Source organism: Thunnus maccoyii, chromosome 8, assembly GCF_910596095.1.
Source record: "Thunnus maccoyii chromosome 8, fThuMac1.1, whole genome shotgun sequence".
Taxonomy (NCBI): Eukaryota; Metazoa; Chordata; class Actinopteri; order Scombriformes; family Scombridae; genus Thunnus; species Thunnus maccoyii.
Genome location: NC_056540.1, coordinates 20,419,469 through 20,443,051, shown reverse-complemented (window position 1 = coordinate 20,443,051; position 23,583 = coordinate 20,419,469). Strand labels below are relative to the sequence as shown.

General features: G+C 41.0%; 1 protein-coding gene across 4 annotated transcripts in view; it reads right to left on the bottom strand.

The window, feature by feature from the left end:
- Window positions 1–1,560: 1,560 nt before the first annotated feature.
- Window positions 1,561–23,583, bottom strand: part of atp11c (ATPase phospholipid transporting 11C) — a 43,354-nt gene continuing 21,331 nt past the window's right edge. The window contains exons 4-31 of one of the 4 annotated variants that reach the window (XM_042418611.1): window positions 21,301–21,381; window positions 20,031–20,138; window positions 19,015–19,143; window positions 18,502–18,590; window positions 17,908–17,958; window positions 17,422–17,486; window positions 17,234–17,315; window positions 16,998–17,148; window positions 16,114–16,311; window positions 14,976–15,146; window positions 14,306–14,517; window positions 14,050–14,121; window positions 13,871–13,944; window positions 13,656–13,759; window positions 13,364–13,545; window positions 12,418–12,684; window positions 11,158–11,335; window positions 10,929–11,031; window positions 10,671–10,816; window positions 10,295–10,354; window positions 9,486–9,613; window positions 8,931–9,066; window positions 8,779–8,844; window positions 8,520–8,623; window positions 8,232–8,388; window positions 5,526–5,634; window positions 3,973–4,004; window positions 3,646–3,694 (exon numbers count right to left, since the gene is read on the bottom strand). In XM_042418611.1, coding sequence (XP_042274545.1) covers window positions 5,530–5,634; window positions 8,232–8,388; window positions 8,520–8,623; window positions 8,779–8,844; window positions 8,931–9,066; window positions 9,486–9,613; window positions 10,295–10,354; window positions 10,671–10,816; window positions 10,929–11,031; window positions 11,158–11,335; window positions 12,418–12,684; window positions 13,364–13,545; window positions 13,656–13,759; window positions 13,871–13,944; window positions 14,050–14,121; window positions 14,306–14,517; window positions 14,976–15,146; window positions 16,114–16,311; window positions 16,998–17,148; window positions 17,234–17,315; window positions 17,422–17,486; window positions 17,908–17,958; window positions 18,502–18,590; window positions 19,015–19,143; window positions 20,031–20,138; window positions 21,301–21,381 — 3,219 coding nt within the window. In that variant the 3' untranslated portion in view covers window positions 3,646–3,694; window positions 3,973–4,004; window positions 5,526–5,529. Of the gene's footprint in view, window positions 3,695–3,972; window positions 4,005–5,525; window positions 5,635–8,231; window positions 8,389–8,519; window positions 8,624–8,778; window positions 8,845–8,930; window positions 9,067–9,485; window positions 9,614–10,294; window positions 10,355–10,670; window positions 10,817–10,928; window positions 11,032–11,157; window positions 11,336–12,417; window positions 12,685–13,363; window positions 13,546–13,655; window positions 13,760–13,870; window positions 13,945–14,049; window positions 14,122–14,305; window positions 14,518–14,975; window positions 15,147–16,113; window positions 16,312–16,997; window positions 17,149–17,233; window positions 17,316–17,421; window positions 17,487–17,907; window positions 17,959–18,501; window positions 18,591–19,014; window positions 19,144–20,030; window positions 20,139–21,300; window positions 21,382–23,583 lie in introns of all 4 variants that reach the window. The other 3 variants (XM_042418612.1, XM_042418613.1, XM_042418614.1) reach the window with 3 other exon arrangements.

The window sequence follows — 23,583 nt, the reverse complement described above, 5'->3', positions numbered from 1 at the left end:
ATGTTCAAGTCCCCTCTTTCTCCAGCTCTCTTATAAACACACATTTACTAGAATATACATGCACGCACAATGGAGAATAGATCTATTGTAAAAAGAAAATGAAAATCTACCGCACCCTCAGCCAACAAGTTTGGCCCATGCGAAGCACAGCCTTTAATACACAACAATCACATTCAAACAGAAGAACAAATAAGAAAGGGTGTCATTGTGTACACGTTGATACACAGGGCCTTTCTCAACTCAACTCTGCACTGCTCAGCCTACAACTGCTCTGAATGGATCAGTACTCATTAACAGTGGAGACTAGAGTGGAGAAGAATTACAAGGATTAAAGCGAGAAAAGATTTGTAAGCCTGGAAAGTTGTCCAGGAAGAAACGTGTACGATGTTTTAAATGAAGTATTTTATGAATTTAAAACCGCTCTATGCCTGAAATCAGGTGCCTGAACTTCAAGCTCTGTATTCATGTGTGTAACCCTCCTCTAGTCAGTGACTCACAGCGCTTGATGTGAGGCCACACACGGAGCAGTAGGAGAGCAGCAGTACTCCGGCTTGATACGCAGCCACTCAGCTGATCCAGCTTAGCCTCTCAGCCATCTCATTACTGCACAGCATCTGCTTAGTGTGGTCAAATGCACACATAAACACACACACACCCAACACACGCCCACACATACATTCATCCTTACATCAGACAGGAACCTGCTGATATAACTGCTGGTGTAACAAAGCACAAGGCAGTTTTTATCTTCAAAACATTCTGCTTTATTACAGAAAATCTTCAGGTTTTGAATATACTAGTTTCAAAGAGGTACATTCAGCTTGGAGGTTTGGAGTGTTGAGGTTGGAGACCCAAAGGGCTGGAGGGGGTAGGGTGCCCCCGCTGCATGATGCAGGGCTGCTGATGTGCCTGAAGGTGTCCACCTCCACCCCTCACAGAAAAGGGACAGTTTCCATAACCACAGAGCCTCGTGTGGGTTTTTTTTTTTTTTTTTTTTGTACATTTTGATTTTCTTACAAAAGTGGCTGGAAAAAGGTTGCATTAAAAATACAATCCATTCTTTTATACTTTTCATTTAGACAGGCAAAACATTAGATTCCAAGATATTTTTAAGCATCTGAAAATAGCATCTCTGATGTCACTTAAAGGTTTTTAATTTTTTAAACAAAGCAGGCAGCCCCTCTCAGTGTGTCCTCTCACGAATCTCCGGCACAGTGCAGTCTGGAGGTAACATGTCACAGAGTAAAGAACAGCCTCATCTCTTTCCTTGCATCAGAAAACCCACTATTTTTAGTACAAAATGACACTGAAAGGCATGTACATTTTTCCATTTGTTAAGAACAAATCAATATTAACTTATTTTTTTAAAATCTCCATTTGGCATTATGACTGCATGTGCCATTCTATAGATATGACACAGATATGTCAAGCTACAGTCAGGAGGGGTCAAATACAAAGACCTAGTACTAGAAAAAAGATGGGAGTTATGATTTGAATATGGATCAGTTCACTTTAAAAATCACTGACAGATATGTTAGCCAAATTTATTTACTTTTTTTAAACAGTTAGATGTAACTGATTAGTGACTGGTACTCGCTGGTTTAAACCACAAGTTAAATCACCCAGAACTATGATGGCAAAAGGAGCAGCACTGCTTCAGAGGTTCATTTTAGGGGGGGGGTTGGAGTGTGGTGGTGGGGGGGCTGCCTGTCTTTGCACATATGACAAAGACTATCAAATGGGATTGGCACAGGCTCATATCAGGGCTGGAGTAATAACACAGGCTAACTCAACTGGCACAAAGCTGACCACTCTCCACAATAAAAAAGATTTATGTAATAAAAATATAACATTTGTGAATAAAATCACACTTAACAATAAATATGCCAAACAGACAATACTTGTTTGTGGGAAAAAAACAAAAAAACAAAAGAAAAGGAAAAAATATTCCAAAGAGTATCTAAAAGTGTTTGAAATCATTGCATGTTTAAATGGAATGTATGAAGCACTACACATAAGAAGTTAAAGGAAAGAACAAAAGGCCAAACAGTTCACTCTATCATCCTGTTGGTCAGCAGATTTGACTGAAAAACAGAAGGAAGGAGATGGAGGGTAAAGCCTCAGTGGCATTAACTATGTTGACTCTGCAGGTCTGGAGTTGGATTTCTTTACTTTCCAACTTCAGCCTGACTGAAACAAATGATGCAAACTAGATAATGTGTAATGAACATAAATACCTCATTTTAGGCTTTAGTGCATGTGCGCATTTATTTGTATACAATGTGTGTTGTTAATGTGTGTTTCTCGCTCTCGTCTATCCGATACGTGCATGTCTGTGTGTGTATCTTTCGTACGTTCTTGTGCCTTAGTGACCATCTACGCAATGAACAAACCAGTTTCCTCAATAGTGCAGGATATATCTAACCGTACTACATCAACAAGGCTCAAGTAATCCTGGTTTTTCATCACACACACACACACACACAAAAAAAACAGGCATTTCTGACTATTCTCATCCAGCAAAGTTGCACTCAATTATGTAACACGCAGACACACACACACACCGACTTGTCACTTGCAGGTCACACTTGTGTGGACGGTATCGGATCGCGTTACGTGTCTGTTTCAGACTTCATCTTTTTTGGCTTTGAGCAGATGCTGTTATACATCTCTAAGCTATATACAGTACAGCACATATATTAATTTTCTCATCTTAATTGGACTCTCTTAAATTATCTCTGAGGCTGGAAGATTTAGGTCATGCTCAAAGCATTGCCAGAATATCCTTTACATCTCTAATCTATTTCTCATTCTTACATACGTATACACTCTTTTGGGATCGAGCGGCGATATGGCCCCACTTTACTTCTCTCCTAAATTAGTATTCAATAGAGATTTCAGAATCAATGAAAAACAACAAATCAACTAGAAACCAGAGAACCGTTCCAACACTCAGTTTGCTGCACTGAGTTGAACTGATGTCACGTTCAGTAACTTTTCATCTTATAAAATTTGGACCTGTGAACGAGTGAATGTATGATAATCATTTAAAAGAATAACCGTTGGAAAGCGTAATAACTGTAAAGTAGAATAACCGTTGAGAATGGGTTTATCATGTCTTATTAAAAAACGTTGCTGAATACAGTGACTGAACATCAGTGGAGTGAAGCATTCTTTTGAGCCTTCTTTCATGCAGGTGAACAATTCTTGGAGTGGATATTACAACCGCTTGTTAAAACACAGCAGTTGAATAGAGCTACTGACAAGGCAGCCGTGTATGCATTCATCTGTAAGCTAGTATTTTTTTAAAAAAAGAAGTAAAAGAAAGAAAACTCATGCCTGTCATCTGAGTAGATATTTTTAAGAATAATGCAGGGCACTGCTCTGCAGGCATGCGTGGGGAGGGGGGGGGGGGGGGTTGGGGGGTTTGGGCAGAGACGAACAGAGCAGAGAGACACATTTTTATGCCTTCGCCCCAGTCAGCAAATCTCTCTTTTTCTTCTGATTTTTTTTTCTCTCCTCCTCTTCTTCTTCATCACCTCCTTGATTTAGATCAGGCATGATGGCAGACAGCTCTGACCTGATGGGCATGGGACCCTGAATGTGGCTGATGCCACTGTTGTTTGTGAGTCCTTGCTGCCTTTCACTCGCGCTCCTTCAGGTGCTTGTAGGATAGTGGTGTGACAGCTGCGATCTGAAAAAGCACAAGCAGACGGATTTTACTCCAATGTTGGCATTAAAAGCTTCTGCCAACAAGAGAAAGAAACACCTTGAAATCATCCTAAATCATCAGAGAAAATGCTGCGATTGGCTACATACCACCATACATAAAAGAACACCTTCCCTTCCAGAGACGAACAGAAATTAGTAAAGAAACTGTTCCCAATTTCATCCAAATTTATTGATCTGTTGAGGCTCAAGCAGGGACATTGAACAGACACAGAAAGTTAGGTTTTTCTCCTTTTTGTTTACCTGGATGTTTGTAGGAGGCCGCCCTCTGACAGCTAGTGGGAGAACAGAAATGCAGAATAAAAACGCAGGTTAAGCAGCTTTTGCAAAATGCTTGGTGCTATTGCTAAGTCACAGATTTCGGTGACCCTGGTCAAAAGCGATGGGGAGGAGTGACATTCAGACCTACCAACAGGGGGTTGACAATAAAAATGAAAACACCTAAAGACAACACAGTATCAAATGCCCTACAATGTGTAGAGATAGAGATGCCCTTTGACCTCTAAACACCTCCAGCGCTCTTAATATTGCTGCCCTACAGGCCTAAACCACATGTAGTGAAGGATGTTGGAACATTCTTCATATAGGAAATCCTTCACGCTCTGTTCTTCATAACTCTTCATCAAATTTCAGTGACCTGGTGAAGTCATCAAAGGACTTTATAGTAATTATAATAAATATTTCTTCACTTTTTGGACTACTTTTCTCTTTAGCCTCAGACATGTTTAAACAATTCCAATTAACTCTAAATATAATGATTGTTTAATTTATTATCTGAAGTCTGTAAAATTTCCTTTAATATTGTTATTTACCATATAAAGGACAGAGTGTTCAATATTAAATAAATAAACAAATAATGTTGGTGATGAAAAGTGATGTTGTGAAATAAAAAATAATTTAGATAAATAACGTTTTATCATAAAAACGGGAACTGTATAAATATGACCTGCAATGAACTCTTAACTTGTATTGTGAAAAGAAACAGGATCCAATTTCATATTGTACACATCGTTTTTGCCATGTTTACCTACGAAAATCCTTTAAATATTTTATGATGCGGTGTTTTCATTTATTCTGTTGTCTACCCCCTGTATGTAATGCAACCTGAGGTTTCAGCAGTCACATCATGCAATGAGCCAAGCTCTCACAGATGCATTGATTATTTGCAAAGAGGGTGAGCAGACGGCGACCAGCAACACAATTGTTTGGACGTGCACACAGGACAAAATGACCACCGTGACCAGACCACCACGTTACAATCACTCTACAAATGTCACACTGGGGAAATCATAAGTCACAAACCAACTTTGTTGTTTCACACTGAAAGGTAAGTAAACCAAAGTACCACCGACAACTTCACACACACACACACACCCACATACACACACATATACAGACATTCATAATACAAAAATGAGATGGACTAAAATTAAAAACAAAAATTAGGTTTTTAAAAGCGCATGCAGACGGTGATAAAAGCTTCCAAAGGGAGGCTGAAAGGAGCATCTGTATATACAAAAAAAAAATAACCAGTTGAGTTTGCACCTTAAAGAAAAAAAAGAAGTTAACACAAAACATGGCATGAAAAAGTGCATCTCTTCAGCCAGCCAATATCAGCTTACACAACACATAGGAACACATTGGGTCTTATTGGATGTGGCCTGTATGCCATTACGCCTTAAACTCGCTTGTTAAGCTCAGAGTTAGGGCCCAGAATTGCTGGAGAGGTTTGCTGGGGGGGTAGGTGGGGGGGCGAGTCTTTGATTGGCTTAAATGTCCTGAAGGTGGGCTGGTACCTGTTTAAATGACAGTATTGGATTCATCTGAAAAGGTTCTCATGAGCAGGGGCCTGGCTGAAGACCGGGGAGACTGGAGGCCCCCCACACTCGACTGAACCGGCTTCTTCTGGAGGGGTGAGGCAAGAGACACCAATGACATCACTACGCTGACACACACACACACACACACTTTGCCTCTCTCTCCGTCTTGTGCTCCCTCTTGCACACACATATAAACACAGGGAACATACATACACAGAGACAACTGGGAGACAGGTGGACAATGAAAATCAATCCAGGTGCGTTTTTTTTTCCCCAACACTGTTTCCTCACAATAATTATTTTCAGAAGCCTCAAAAAGGAAAAAAAAAAAAAAAAATCACTGTAACAACCTGGTCAGACCTCCAAACAAGACCATCATTTTTGATTCTATTAATTGGTTGAGATCTTAACGAAGCTACTGTCCTTGCACGTTTCTTAAAAGAAAGCACGAGATAATACACGCACACACACGCACGACAGACAGAATGCAGTGGCCTGCGGGGGTTGTGGTGAGTGTCCAGGATGAGGTTGTTGACTTGAGCCTCATGCAGGTTTGGGTGCTTGGACATGCTGCATTCACCTGACTGGACATGCGGAGGCAGCAGGCATTGGAGCAGCACAGGCAGCTGGGAGGAAACACTGACTGATACCAACTGGACAGACAAGGATGGAAGACTGACTACACGTTTCCAACATGGACACCTGGTCCTACTCCACACCGCTGGCGGAGTTGGGCACACACCCGCCCACTGACTAACATTCCTCCCAATTAAATATACATATATGTAAAGAACAGCACTCAAGTCGAGATTTAAAGATGCAGCCTTCCAAGGATAGCATTCTTGATGTAATGATTAATCTGTTCTAGTCTGTCCAATCTAGCGGGGACTATAAATAGCCACAGAACACCACCCCTGAGTTACTTAAGAGGGTAAGGAAGGAGTCGAACAGTGGGAGAGGAAGGACACAACAGGTAGGAAAAACAAGCAAGACTGGTAGACAGAGAAACTCTGTGAGAAGAGACTTAAGCATAAGAGCTGACAGAAAGAAAAAGAGACCTCAGTCACTCCATGAGAAGCTGTGAGTGCTAGCGGTCTGCGACAGCATGAAGATGGTAGATGTCCCCGAGGAAGGAAGGCGATGCTTCATCTTTAGGGAGGCAGGTCCCGAGAGGAAGAGAGAACAAAGAAGACGGTGAGACAGAGTAAGAGGAATGTGTTAAAGTGCAAAAGCGAGAGTAATAGCTGGGAAAACAATGTTGGAAAGGTGAAAAATGAGTAAAAATAAGGTTAAAGGGGGTGTTCTAAATTATAATAAAAGTACTGGATAGTTACACTACACCACCTGTCTTCTTTTATTTTAGGCGGCAAACTCCACAGTATGTCTGTCAACTGACAGATACACACTCAAAAATAAAAAAAACCTGGAAATGCATACCATGTTCATATTGTACATCACTGCTGTAAAACTTCCCTCAAATATGTCCAAAACATTTGGTTTGTTTTATGACTTTTTCCAAATTAAAAAAACATCAAGACATCATTTAAAAAAAAAAAACAACACACTCAAAAGCACATCGCATACCACCAAACATTTCCAGCAGCATGGAAAACACATTTGCCCCATGTGGAGCTAATGGAAATGACAAAATATGTCTTCTGGATAAATTGGGAGGAAAATCAAAATGTCCCTCTGAAATGCAATAAAATAATAAAAACCCGCATATAAACTGTTATGGATATTCAAGACTGATCATAGAGACACAGTGACATGAAGAAAATACATTTTCAAAGTTCTTCTATAGTTCTTTGTTAATTGTTCTGATATATGAACATTTCTATAAAACGCAGAAATATTTTTGATGACTCATCCCGACCAATATATCGGTCAGCCAATGTTATCGGCCGATATTGGCCTATCACAGATATATCAGTATTAACATATATGTTGTCTGATATGCACCAATATTTTTTTTTAAAGTTATATAGGCAGCATTTTATGTATATTTGATCCCGTTTCAAATCCCAATTCAAGTTATATATACATATATGTTTTTTTTGTTCTGTTTTTTATTTATAATTATTAAATTCCCAGTGAAGTTTATTGTATAAAGTGACATCAGTGCACTGAAACAGTAAAGTTTATTGTTAAACTATAAAATATCATGTCTCCATTACATATATTTGTGTTTGATAACCACATTTAAGGGATCACTGCAAAAATTGTGTATATATATAAATATATATACATACATATATATAAATAAGATTATTATATCGATATCAGAATTTTTTTACTCTTTAATATAGGTATCAGCCCCAAAAATCCAGTATCGGTCGGGCCCTACTTTGTATACACAAAATCATGCCCACTTTGGAGTGATCGGATCAACTTTGAATCTTATTTTAGTCCCACTCCTAATTATATCCCATCACTGTACTTCACTCAGAAATACATCAAGGATGGACTCCATTAACAACAACTGAACCCTTGATCAAAAAAAAAGTGAAAATGTCACAACAATTATATGTTAAGATTGCGCATCAAAAGAGAGAGAGAAATAGAGAAGTCAGTAGGGGGAGGGGGAGAGAGAGAGAGAGAAAGACAGAAAGAGAGAGAGCGTAAATGTAGTAGAGCGCGTCAGGCCGAGTGTGTGCGTGTGTGTTTGTGGGTCAGCTGTACCTGTCGAGCGTGGGGGCCGCGGGGCTTGCGGAACACCACAAGCAGGATCTCTGGCAGTAGGCTGAGCAGGATGAGCAAGATGATGACCAGCCAGGCTGACACTGAACTCAGCATGTTGGCAAACACAAAGTACAAACGCTGCTGCCTCAGGAAAGGCCTGCAGGAGAGGAACATGTTGGTTTACATTGGCTGGAAGAGCTACAGGAGATGACTAGCCAAGAACAGAGCTGATGAAAATGAGAAATAAAAAAAGGTCAACAGCTATGACTGTATAGGTTGTTTTCTAACCATATTATTCCTCCCCAGAAGAAGCTGAAGAACACATAGAAGGCCAGGGAGCCCCAGATTACAAAGTGGTTGATCCATGTCCAGTGCCGTGTGTCCAGCGCGAGCTAGAATGACGGAGAAAAGTGATTAAATGCACATGTCAAATATCCAACACTGTTTATCGAAATCAATGTTCTGCAAGACATCTGTCCCCTGAAACAGCTGCTCTAATGATACACCCTTTCTTAAAAGATAAATAAACAACAGCGGCGTAGTTTACCTTTAGTGTGACAGTAAAGACAAGGACAGTGAAGACAATCGTTCCATATGACCAGTTTCCAAAAACCTGGATTTGAAGAAGACACATGAGATATATTTAGGAGACAATGCTTCATCGTGTAATCCGATAACACACTAGGTCAGAGGACAAACCTGGCCATTATCCTGCAGTGCTGGGTTACTGAACAAAAATCGAACACCAAAGAAGAAGACCAAGCCATGGAAGACTCCTAGTAAAGTCCAGTAAAGGAAGGGTCCCCATCGCAACATGGCGTTCTTAGCAATCTCTCTGAAGAAAATCATGACAGACAAAGATGCACGGAGCCATTCTTTAATGCATGCTGGCATACAATCTCATTAAAGCACAGAAAATCAAAACTACATTTTAATATCATGCATGAAGTCTTTAGCTGCTCCATCACATAGATCAAGGTGACTTGATTAGTGACTGAGGTAGATTTCAATTGAATACATGAAAAGTAGACAAAAAAGTAAAGCCTAATGAACATCAAATAAAGGCCACTTAGGCTCTTTGATTAAGTAAAAAAGTTCAACAGTTTTTCACATTGGCAGAGTTACAATTGCTTGAAATAGTGATCTTAGATCTAAATTTAAAAAAAAAGATAAAAATCTTCATTTGTATGACTGCTGTTGCTCTTTAATAAAATGGAACAGCATACTGCAGATCCGGGAAATCCCCAGGTTTACCTGTAGAGGGTAGCATTGTCCAGCAGAACCTCAATGCAGATGTGCTGTTCAAAAAGGCTGTAAGCCAGGATGGGCATAGAGGTGAAGCAGATGTTGTACATCGTCAGATAGGCCGCGTCATACAGGGGCTGGGGAGGATGGGAGCAGGAGGGGGGAAGTGAAGGGAAAGGGGTTGGTAAGGAGGAGCAGGAGGGATGGGGCAACCAGGGGTTAATATCACGGAGAGGACAAAACTCATACACACCGTCATACTTTCACATATAGTATATCATATAAGCAAGCTTATATAAATCTTTCATTTACTTATGAAAGATCCGAGTAAGGGCTATGTGGCATGAGGAAGAATAAGATATTCTCCATCACCTTTCACAACTGGACACACCAATTATTTTTAAAAGGTCATTAATTTTACTAATTAATACATTAATTAACGAATGATCTCAATCTGTAATTGCATCATTTCCCAGACCTGAATCTCTAAAACTTATTGTTAAGTCACTGTGTTCATGAGAATGTAGCTACACACACACACAGACATGAATAGGTGCCACCATGATTACATAAGATCCACATACAATGTACCATGGTGGCAGAGCAGGACACATGTCTTTCATATCTGTCTGTGAATTAGTGTCAGTACATAAACATATCAATCAGAGTTCAGACATCCCAAGGGCAGTGAGGGAGGGGCAATCTGAGGGATAGAGTCCGGCATTCAGGAGGACGAGGTGGTGTGGATTCAAGGGACACTGCCTCCTTTCATGTTCAGAACATCTTTGAACCTCAAAAGGGCCTCAGGACATACTCACTTGCTGAGAATAGCCGCAGAAGAACTGGTACAAAAACTGAGGTAAGATGAAGCAGAGGTTCTGCAGGCAAACAGAGAAAGAGAACAGGCTCACACCGATGGACAAAAACAACAAAGAACATCAAATGCATTCATGTGCTTCTTATGTAGGTACAAAAACACAACACGTTAACCTGAGTTCAACCTAAAAATCTGTTTACTTTGTTAAGAGGGCTGATCTTGTCAAATCTTGTTCTCTCAGAACACCTTGCCACATAATCCTCAAATCAAGTTTGTGGGTTTGTTTGGGAAATGCAGGCTATGCTGAGACCCGCAACAAGTTCTTCGCATGACTAATGACATGAGGTCAATGTGACAGAAGTGTCTCCTCCTCCTACCTTGTAAAAGAAATATTGCACAAGGTGAGCAATGCGAACATAGTAGAGATGCCCATGTGCCAACAAAAGTTTCTTGAGATGCTTGAGTTTGGGGATGGCATAATCACTGTTCCTCACCGCCTGCCGCCCCTCTTTACCCTTAATACCTGGAACACCAAGAACAGATAATTATGCACTGCCTTCACCAAAAGGTTGCCCGTCACTCTACTTGAGACTTAATTATAGGTCCTTGGTCAGCTTCAGCACGAAATTTCTTACCAATGCCAACATGAGCTTCCAAAATCATACTGACATCATTGGCACCATCTCCAATGGAAAGGGTGATTGGGCTGCCTTTAGAGTTCTTCACCATTTTTACTATCTAAAGATGGAGCAAGACATGGGGCAACTTTAAAAAAAAATCTGAACATAAGTGCTCACTGTGAAAATCATGAATTCAAATCTTTAATGAATAAATATTTTCCACATCTCAAATGATTGTTCTGACCTGTGCCTTTTGCAGAGGAGCCATACGGCAGCACAGCACCGATGTGCAGTTTTGACAAATCTGCAGGAACAGATTCTTGTAGCGACTGGAATTGGATTCAGAGGAGGAGTTGAGCACCATCGACAGAGTGGCACCATCTATAATAAAACCATAGTCTTGGTTGGCCGAAGACCAGGTCCTGCAAACAGAAAAGGAAAATAATTTAAATCATCAATAAGACTGAGTTTGGTTAAATGATGTTAATACAAAAGCAAATCATAAGAAAACTAGAGAATAAGAGTGCACTCAGTGGAGTGCAGATCTCAACTAGGTGTGTCTGGGGGCATGTGGGTGATGAAGCATCTACTGCGACACCACCACAACTGCCAGATGCAACCAGCGGAGATTTGCAAAGTTTTGAATTTTTTTTTTTTGTATAGTCTAGTCTCAATTTTCTTTAAGATGCATAGAATAGTGTAATGGTATTCTAACCAAGTGTCCTCCTGGGTTTGCCTTACTGTATAAACTTAATAAGGAAACAATAAATGGGAAGATAAGTCCAAACTTCTCAATTTAAATGTTATTTATTTAGAACATTTTGTTGGAACACACCACACAAAACAAAACTTCTCCCTCCCTCTCCCCTCCCAAACAAAAAAGAGAGATTCTCACTCCTACCGTCCCTAACAGCTCCCTTACAGTCAAGATGGTGGCAAAGTTAACAAAAAGGGGGATATTATTCATGTCGTATTGTGTCTAACTTTACTGGATCATATCATATCAGGTATGGAATTAATCTGCAGCTCCAATTCAAGATGAGATCAAACTTTTCTATGGATGTCAGTTTTTGAGCCACGGCAAAGGCCAAAATGTGGCCTGCAACAGACTAGGTAAGGCTTGTTTTTAGCCCAGTTTTTTGCTGGAAATGCCTTTTGCTATGTCGTACCGCATGGCATGAAATGGCGAGGACTGATGAAAAGATGAAAGTCTAAGCTTTACTAAAGGCTCATAAGGAACCGTGTTAGAAAATAGGTTTTAACAAAATTGTTAATCACCGCAACCACGAGAAGTCCTTGAGCATTAGGTCATAAATGTGCACAAAAAATATTAGGCTGATGGGTCCAGTTGTATGCGAGATTAGCTGCCCACAGATACACACATTGACACATGGACTCACACCACCAAACGCATGATCTCTTACCAGGTTTACGCCTGGCAGAGATAATAACTTCAACATACAAACCAGAATCATGTAAAAAACCATGTAATCTATGTACCAACCTGGTGACGCCAGTCTTGACTGGTGGTGCATCCTGCACAGCTTTCTTGTGGTATTCAAGCAAGAGCTCGTGCAGTCGTTCCTCACGCCTCTTCCCTCCATCTTCCAGAGTGCGAACAGTTAGCTCCAACAGCTCTGTGCCCCTCTGAAATAATCTACAAGCATAACAGGTGGACTTTGCTGTCTCCATCTTGTCCCCTGTTAGGACCCAAATCTTAATTCCTGCCCCTTGCAGAGCCTCCATGGTCTCTGCCGCCTCGTCTTGAAGCCTGAGAGATAAGAACAAAAATAAATAAATTAGACACAATTTCAATAATGACTATAAGACAATATATGCTTTCTATTAGCATGTTTTTAAATGCTGGATTCTGGAAGAGTACCCCATGTCAACCAGTAGATGGCAGTGTGAGTTTACATTAAAAAGTTCTGAAAAGAGGGACATTGAGCCGTCACTACTAGGTCATACAGGACAAAGACTAGCAGGAGTCTGGTGACATCTGACAAAGGGCAAGAAGCAGGAAAAAGCTGCTGGACATGCTTGAAAGCCCTTACAATAAAGCAGCTGCAGGAAGTTTAGAGTTAGCATAAACAATATTACAAAGAACAAATTACTTCATTACATTAGAGCAAAAGGGAAGTGATCTGTTATAAGAACAGTACTGTATATCAGAAGTGAAACAATGCTCCAAATGACACCACCTGCTACAGTATATTTAGATGGGGCTCAAATGCCAGCAATAGCTGTAATGTTAACTTGGCTGATGCTGGTTTATGACACTATGTTTTTTGCCAGCCTCAGCAAACTTTTGACCTCCTCTATCAAGGTGTGTTGTGAGATTTCTTGCCTCATAGATACTTGGCACTTGTCTTTATCGAGAGGGAGGGGAGAGGAAGGACAACAGCAGCGTGCAAAATAACAAAATGCAATTATGTTTTGTGAGTACCCACCGATCTTCTACAGCGGTAGCTCCTATTAGACTCATGCCGGTCTCCACCTGATTGTAAATAGCCATGAGTTTCTCCTCTCTGTCCTGCAGAGCCAGTCTAGCTTCCCTCAGTCCTGCATCTGCCTGGGCATACTCCTCTGCACTGAGATGTTTATAGGCCACACACAACGTCCTGTAGCCCTCCTGCACAGTGAAACACACACTGTTACAGCAAGAAAACACAAAATAATCTGCTATGAAATCATTACAGCGATCTGAAGATTTGGAAAGACAATGTTGCTTTTGTAACCCACTGTTGCATTACGCTCCACGTGCATACGTATCCTTTCGACCTCCTCCTGTCTCACACGGGGAAAGATGGAAGAGTCTGCTCCCTTACAGAAGAGCAGTGTATCACCTGGAGACAAAAACACACACAAACATACATACACACAAATACAGAGCATGGTCAGAGCTGAGGGCCATCACTAAATAGCAGTCAATGCAATAAGCCTAAAAGTAATCTCACCTAATTTGGATCTGACGATTACACTCATTCGCCTTCTCACTGGGTCAAAGTTCAACACGTGAAGCAGGTCATACCTTTAAAATGGAAATAAAATGAGTTCCTTGGTGTAAATGTGAATACTGAAAAAGAGATGAATATCAAGAAAAATGTATAATTGAATTTCGAAATGACAGACTTACATTTCAACATCGTTGTTCCTGTTCAGAATTTTCATGGTTTTACTTTCAAGACCCAGAAATGTGAAGCCATACCTGCAGGTGGAGACAAACCATCACAAATGAGTAATTGTGTACTCAGGAACAGTGTGAATGAGTGTAATAAACTGTATATCATCTAAAGACTTCACATTCATATTCATCCGTATTTAACTGACTTTTAAATGATTCGAACGCTTAGTGCGTTTGTCTAACTCACTCATAACAGCCCATCTCTTACCTCATGGCACCCTTGACCAGAGCAACCTCATCAGGTGAAGAGGCTATAAACCCTCTCTGCTTCAGTGGTTCATGGAGCATATCTCCATCCACCCCTAAGCCATCCACCTGGTCCATCAGTCCGTCCCCTTGGACCTGATCTTGCTCTGTAGACTCCTTCACCTGAACTGTGTGGCACAGACACAGGGCACGTAGAAACAGCTCTTCCTTCTCCTGACAACACAACATGAATGTGAATTAATACAATTAAATAACAAACTCAATTTCTCTTAAATTAATTATGAAATCATTTTTTTTAAATGGTGCATCAATCAACAATTTTACTTGCACTAATTTGCAGCCACACACCGAGCCATATACAGTAGCTGGAGTTGAGATAAAGACTTGTCTAAATTGACTTCTTATCAACAGATATGGGAAAGTGGTCTCAGACTTTTGGACCATACTGGACATGTTGAGGTGCAACCATCTGTAAAGTGTTATCAGGTGCTCATGTCAAGAGCACACAGCCACTCTGCTGCCTCTCCATGTTGAGTGCATACGTTGACATGTCAAGGAGATTGTATGAGGTTGACCTGTAAAGGGTCTTTCTGAGCAACGAGCTATGTAATGGCCATATGTTGCTGCTTGTGTGACTTTTACAACAGATGGAGGGACACCACAACACCCACCTTGCCAGCTTTCTGCTGTAGTTTGCTCACAGGTCCATCTGTGACACAGAACACATCCAACTCTGAGCTTGTGTCCCTGTACTTGTACTGGAAGCCGTCGATACAGCACTCTATGAACTCCATGTTGTTCTGAGTAAGGGTGCCCGTCTTGTCTGTGAAGACATACTCCACCTGTAAACAATGTGATAAAAGACCATGACTCTTCCAAACCCATAAATATTCAGTTGCCCATTTAAACAGATTCCAACAATAAGATTAGGCAATTACTCCCTTGAAGAATAACATTGCATTAATCAGATTTATGAAGCGTCACTTTTAATTGAAGTAATCATCTGGCAAACCAAGTGTGACTCATTTCTGACTGCGGAGTTAGAAATGCCATAAAGAAAAAACAGAAGTCAGAAGAGTGCCAGTCTGGTGTAATTATCAAGAGCTCGTATTTTACAGTAGCGCTGTACAGATCAGTCTCAAGACCACATTTTGATGATGGACATCAGTCTTGCCTTGGACTCACTCGTAACTTTAGATTTTACTTTTTAAAATTTTACAAAAACAAACAAATATTTTAGTTTAGTAGATAGGTGTTTGTGAAACAAAAGCATTATAATGTAGAAGCTTTTTTCCATGAATAATGAACCATCACTTCACTGCACTGGACCTGAGGAATTTGGTGTAAAATTATTTTCTTTTACATTTTAAACAATACAATTTCTGTACAGCAGTAGTGTTTTATTTAATTTATTTATATAATTTATTATTTTACCTGTTTTGAGTTTTTTCAAAGTCAGGGAATTATAAGGTACTAGCTCTTGTACAGTATGTCTCCTTGTATTTTACTTAAACTGTTTCACTTGTAATGTAAATAAAGAATAGGCACACATATTTATGGTCATGCTCTACTGTACATAAAGACTCCAAATCTTCTGCTCTTGGTTTCAATGTACATACAGCTCAATTCAGTGTTTTCCAGAACATTTTGATCTGTCTTTCCTTTCTTTTTTAAATCTGGAAAGATGAACTATGCATTCCAGGTCTTTCAGAAGACACGGGAACCCTGAGTCTGCAGAGAGGAATTCCCCAATGACACACATTTATTCGATTCAAATATGGTTTAATTGATATTATCCATCTGTCTGACCTGTCCCAGCTCCTCATTGAGGTCTGAGGTGTTGACCAGTGCCCCTTCCTGGATTTCAGGGTCAAAAAAATCCTTGTCCCAGGCGATGAAAAAGGATCCCAAAAACTTCTGCATCTCAACCGTCACGTACATGGACACCGGAATGATGAAGTTGAAGAGCACCATGAAGGACAGGAAGTCAGTGAACATCTTTAGATACTGTTGGGGGGAAAAGGAGAACACAAATTTAAAATGTACATTTTATTTTGTCACCAGACATTGCTGGGCAGGTGATTTATCACAGTCTGACTGCACTGTACTCTATGTTAATAACATACATTGCGTGCCTCAGTTAAGTACCAGTAGTCCTTGAGTATCCAAACAACAAATATGAAGACATGATGGCAATTGCAATGTTGTATCGTGATGTTCACAGTTCACTGAGTGCTAGGGCAGAAGGTTAACAGCTAGTGAAATGGACTGTGTCAAAGTGTAGATCTGCAGCGGCCATTTTTCTGAGAGGAGTTTTACTAGTGTGGACCAGAAGAGGCTAGGGCTTGTAAAACGTTTTAATACGATGGATGGAGCTCAGCTGAAGTTACAACTGCAATCCTACAGATGGGTAAGTATTTACTGAGCGCTTCTAGCTACAATAATATTTGCTATACATGATAATATACTGATGCTGTGATAGGACTTTTTCCTGTGTGGCTCTCTAGACATGTAACTGCAGATATTTCACTTTCAAAATGTGCATGATGCAAGTACTGATGAGTGATACTAATTAAGAAATTTCACATTGTTGGACTGTGCTTTCTATAACATCAATGCAATGTCGTTGTGGTGTGTCACAGTTCGACTGCTTCGACAACAAGGACAGGCAGGTTGCTAAAATGCATACTCACCAGATTGGTTTCCTTCTCTCTTTTCGTCTTCTCATTGTACCAAGGCTCATCCTGCCCAGGCTTGCTCTGCCATACATACTTCAGTATAGTGCACACTAGGGCCTTGCTCACCAATATACAAAGGTAAACCAGAAGGAAGGCATTGATGGACCTGAAAATAAAATAAATCAAATATGTGAGTACCAGAGGTATGTCACATAGTTAAAGCTTGTTTACACCGTTTTCTCTAAACTTACTTCTCCACAGCAGAGCGTTTCTGAGACTTGCCCTGGTAGTTGAGAGCCATTTTTGTCTCCATGCCAGTGTAAACAGCAACACCTTAAAAAAGAAAAGGAGCAGAAAAAGGATGCTCTTTTTAAATACTGAACTATCTTCAGTAATATTAATACACTAATATAGTTACTGTCAATAACATTTGACTCACCACAAATTTTCTTAGTGTTCTTTAAAGTTGCCCCTTTCAACAGTAGGTTTTCTGGGCCTAAAGACCTGCACAAACACATCAGTACATCAAACAGTTCAGTCACACAGAAGCTGTGTAATCCACACACTCCTCCATTCTCTAAATGGAAACCTGGCAGCCAAGCTGGCATCCACTCTAAAATATGCAGGGACAGTACACGGTATGACTGCAGTCTGGGCTTACACCAGCTCCAGTTTTCTTGAGAAGGACACTGGTATTTGTTTATATGGCTATTACAAAGCAGTCAATGATAAATGCCTGTGGCAGAGGTTTGGAAGGAGTAGCTGAAGCCATGCCAGCCTGTTTTAATTTTAATGCTTGTCTGCAATAAAAGGATCAATGGAATAATGATTTGTTGGTGATGCAAAGGGAAACAAATGAGTGCTTAAGCAACTGTGTTTTGATTTAGCTCTCTGAGCTGACATGGTCGTGCATGAGCACTCTCACCTCACTGCAGGCTCCTGATTGCTTTTGTAGATGTGCATACGACCGACGAACCTAGAACAAAAATACATACACGCTTAGAATCTGAGGTCATTTGTAAAAAGTATAAAAAGTATGTGTGATGTTTGTTTTGCATATCATTCAATCTGTCTATACTAGAGTGGATTTGAACTTGGGGTATCCAAATCTATGCAGAGTTGATTTACTTTAAAAAACTGTAAGTACTCATTGACCTAAAATCAGGAGCAGAGGTTTAGGAGCCAGCTAATTATAGGTGATTAGCCAGCAGCATGCTGTCAGTTTTATTGACCCTGAATAGTAAGCATTTGGCACTTAGCACATCTAAAACACCACTTTGATGTGTGGCTAAATGACAATATTTCTACTCCTTGCCCCAAGGGGGAGCTAAAGGCTTTTTGTTGACTGCGCTAAGATTCCTACTAATGAGTAATAATCAATTCTGAGCTGGTCAGAACAAAACTGCTTGAATTTGACTTTCATTTCTTGAGAAGTTCAAGACATTTCCAACTGGCAGTTGAGTTGAGCAATGCATGCTTGTAGTGTAAATCTGTTGGGGCCACATGATGAAGTGCCTACTTGTAAAGGTCAGGCTGTGGCTGTTCACACTCGATGGTGGCATTGAGAGATTCCAGATCCTTCTCTGTGTCTGGCACTGTGTAGTGTGTCTGGGCAAGTGGAAGAGGCAGAGAGAGAGAGAGAGACACAGAGTGTGAGCGCTGACTGGGTCAGGTCAAGAGATCCTTTTAGCCTTCCTCTACCCCTCACACATGGGTACCACAGGAAGACAAATGATACCCAGATACTGTGACTCACAGTTGAGCACAAAAAGGAACAAACATATATTTTTGAGGAATTAGACAAGAGAAACTTGCAGATTTTTTTCAGAAGCAACAGGTTCCAATGTACAAGAAAGTGCAGGTAGAAAATTGCAAAAATTGTTGAAAATGAATGCCTACTTCCTTCCCAAAAACCTAATAAGCATTATATTCACAAATATGTACAGTAAAACCAATATAACTTTTACAAAATGGTAAAAATACCAACAAAATTTGCAAATAATGTGGGGAACTGCAAAGAGGTCCACATTACCTTATGGTTGGACTCTCCATCCAGACTTGCTGTGGTAACGAAACATGTATCGTCATCTCGGCTAGATTTCAGCAGTATTAAATCACAGGGAAAGGTCCCATCTTCCTCTACCTCCACAACATCTCCAACCTGGTCAAAGAAACACAACCAAAAACAATTGTAAATACATTCCATGATTGTTTCTCTCTCCGTTTGTACCAGATCAGAAGGATTCAGCACTGGACAGGATAAGTGACAAAGGTTTAAACAATCACATTTAAAGGTGCTTCAAGTAATTTTACCACTAGGGAGCAGAAGGACTCCAAAAAGAAACCACATACCAATGACCAATTTTTTTTATCAAGTTTCTGTGGCTAATGTGTTTGCAAACAAGCTGCCTGCTTACAAATAGTATAGCATAAACAGAGCAACATGAGTAACACCAGACACATTTTAGTTCAATATTCACTCACCTTTTAATTCTGGATTAGTCTGCCAACTAGTGAGAAAAGACAACTGTCTCTCTTTGGCTCGCTAAATGTTTACTTTAACTCTCTTCCATTTTGCAGCAGGAGGTAGCTGACAGTTAACTTGTGTGAGCTCCTGCGCTGAGAGCAGCTGCCCACAGTTTTAGACCTAACAATAATGTTTTGGTTTTGACAGCTGGGTGTTGATTCTCAGTGGTGTCAGCAGCAGTAACAACCATTTAAAATAACCAGAAGTTGGTTCAAATATTGCCTGATGAATGTTACACTTTTGAGAACACAAATAAATCTTTGAAAATACTACAAGGACCATAGCAGACAGATAAAAATATGCTGCAAAAAAAACACCTGCACACAACATCCTGGATACATTTGTTACCAACACAAACATGTTTGAACAACTAAGCAGTTGAGCAGACAGAGGATGTTCTCCCCCGTGCATACGTTCTAAACACAGTCATGCCAACCTGCCAGCAGCTTCTCTCAGGCCACGTCTCTAAGGAAATGTTTGTTACGCTGGATCTTAGCTAAGATGTAGCTGCTGAAAGGTACCTTGATCTTCTCACTCTCCTTCTGTATCCTCCGGCTGTCCTCTAGCACTGTCACTTGGTGCTTATTCACCTCATTGTCAGCCTTGTGCCGTAGCCAGTCCTCATAGCCCTATGGCAACATATCAAAATCAGAATTTTATTATTTCCTTATTACACAAAAAAAGTACAAAACTGTCTTTGTGACATTTGCACCAATGGAACATTAGCAAATCACACAATAACATAAGTACTCTACTGAAACACAGTATAGGTTCGTCAGGACCTCTCACCAATCAAGAGAAGTAAGATATAAAGAAAGTTCCGTATGTGCAGTATAATAATTACATTTAGTATTCCATAATTATATGCATAAAAGTGCCTGCAGCAGCAGAATGGGATAGCGATTGTCCAGCAGTGAGTTGGAACAGTATACCATGAAAGAATACTGAGTCGGATAAAAATATCATTCCTGGGGCTGCAGCAGTATAAGGCACAAAGCCTAGAGTAGACTTTTTAAGTACTTTAAGATAGTGATGGAGATAGAGGAGATGGCGCAGAGATGCAGAGGGTAGAGAGGGAAACCAGAGTGTGTGCCAAGGCAGCGCTCGAGCCAGAAAGCGGGATTACAGGGAAAGGTGATAGGAAGAGAGAGAAAGTCTTGTTGAGTGATGCAGGGAAATGATTCCAGGTGGATGAAAACGGGGTCGGAGAGGGAGGACAGGCATTCCACGGATGGTCGGGTGAACTATACAGTTCACCTCAACCTGACTAAGAGAGTCCGGCGGACTGCTGTGGTGTCCCACTTCAAAGCATGGCTGAAGGCGGTCCAGCGCTATCAGTGCGTCCCATATATTTTCGGAAGGAAGTCCTCCCGCTATTGTGCATTTCAAAGCCCCAGCAGCAGATTAGCTAAAAAGCCAATCCGAAACAATACATCTAAGGCTGGGACATGGCAACAACAGAATCAAAGAAACAGACACTCCCCTTGATAATTTGTATTTTTGTAATAGACTTCCTCTCTCCATTTGCTCACGCTCCCAGAGAGCCCATTTTCCTCCCGAATCAGAATTCGCCAGCAGAGCATATTAATATAAAACCCAAGAGAGCATTAGTCACGTACTTTACACAAAAATCACAGCAAGGGAGCTATGAAGGCAGAGGGACTTATTATGTTATATGCAGAAGGAGGAAGGATGTAATGTGAGAGACAATGAGAAAATGAGGACATGGCAATGGGAAATCACAATAACAATTATATTAACACTCATCAGCCTCATTAGGCAGTGTCTTACCTGCTTGATAGCGGTCACTGTAATCACAAAAAATAAGGGTAGGCCACTGGTGACTGGGCTGGTGGGGGTGTCCACTATCACCTATTGGGGAGGAGAAAAAAAAATACTTCAGAGAAATTGAATGCTAACACCCAACAATAAACATTCAGACTGAGAAGATATGCTTTGAATACTATACATCATTACAAAACCCATACTGCACCACATGTGTGTGTGGTTGCAGGGGGAGGAATGAGTGGTGATGGTTTCGAAGGTGGGGCTAGTCTTCTAAATACAGGGTGTAGTCTGTTTCCGTGAGGCATTTCTACTATTCCCCAAATTTGGTCATCAGTAAGAAACATGGGAGACATTTACATTTTGGAAGAGAACAAGGGAGATTCTGGACCACGGGACTTTTAATCAGGTGGGCCAGAGACAGAGTGCTTAATCTGCAGGCATGCCAGCGCTTCTATGTTTCTGCCAAGGTATGGGAGAGGGCCAAGACAAAGCTTTGTTGGACTCACCTTACCTGTTTGAGCTGTGTGTGAGCCTTCTGTTTCATTTTTATGAATGTGTGTAGTGAGAATAAGCATGGGACCAGTGATCAGGTAATCCCCAACAGCCAGTTTAGGAGCACCACCTGACCAAAGCTCCCAGCTAAAACCCCAACACACAAACGGCCTTGTGTGTTTGCGCTTGTCCCTTAAAACCATCATAACCGGTATTTCTGATCCTGGTCCCCCCCTGAGCCAGAGTGAGCATTAACAGCACGCAGCGACACGACACATCCAGCTCGTTGGTATTCTGACCAGGAGCATTACAAGCTGTCAGATAGACATTAGCTCAAGTAAGAGCAAGAGATGGGTTTTGAAGCAGTCTCCGGTGTTTTCCTCACCTGTGCTCTGACTGAGAATAAAACAAACCTGCTGATCGCTCAGTAATCACTACGAACACAAACACACAGCCACATTCTGTACCCATACAACAGCAGAGCTGCCAGCCTACCCAAGCTTTACTGTGATTACAATTAACTGGAGGATAAATCAATTACGAGGCAGAGATGGACTAGTGTGCATCGACCATTCGGAGGAGTGCAGATTCAGAGGAGAGTCTGCATTATATTTGTAGTAGTTGGCGATTCCAGTGAGACAGAAGAGAAAGTAATAATTCTGCCGCAGTAGCCTCAGGTGTAGAGAGCTAGAGGTGAGATTATTCAATGCTTCAGACAAATAGTGAGTGTACTTGAGGATGGTATATGGGGCTCTCTGTTTGAAACTCATTAAACCAGGGCATATTCCTCGGGTCTATGTAGCTTGTAGATTATTGAATACCTCTTGAGAAGGTCTCAGTTTACCCTGGGGTCATGTTAGCCTTCGATGTTTGGCGTGACCAGGTTCTCAAAGGAGAACGGCACAGATGCAATGAACGTTAGACACTCTTTATTTTTGCCTATAGTAAGTCGACAGCAAACATTTTTTATTCTCTATGTTTGGATTGAAAGCTAGCTGATTACAGAAAGCTAAAAAGCAACTGCAGGAAGGACTGAGGACATCATGTCCCTCTGATGCACCAGCCAGATGGTCAAACTTGAAAAAAGGGCAACCACAGCACAGAGAGAGCGCTCAACAAAGCCAACTTTCAGCCAAAAATGTTGTTTGATTTGTCTTTGCCACTTCTATGGCAACTGTGACGACAACTTTTCAAAAGAGGACTATAAAAAGAGACAAATGATGGTGTCATTCCGGTATCTGTTCTTCAAAAGGGACTTAAAAAAAACAAACACTGTTCATCTCTCTCTCTACAATGCCATGTGAAATCAGACTTGACAGGTTTCATAGCAACGGTATCAAGGACAACGACCATATTTGGAATAGGGTGAGGGTTAAAATGAAGTAATAACGTAAAACCTACGTAAAATCCCCACCAAACTTCCAAATGGCCAAATACCTTTCCTCCTCTGCACCAAATGCAAAGACAAAAATCTCAGCAATAGGAGTGAACTGTGTGCGGATGCTGATGTGCTGGTGTGATATCAGAGCAGCAGAGTGGAGCAGCACAAAGCCCTTCATCTGAGCCAGGAAGTGTGTCAGAGTGAGCGACAGCCAGCAGGTCCCCAGGGTCCCAGGGCAACGCTGTGGGCCCTTGCGTCCTATTCCTTTCACCCTCTCGTTCTCCCTTCCTCTCTCTCTCTCTCTCTCTCTCTCTTTCTCAGCTTTTCTCTCTTGCTCTCCCGTCGCCATTTCTCTTACTCTCTCACTCTATTCCCATTCGATCAAATTCAAGCAAAGACATGCAGGGCTATTT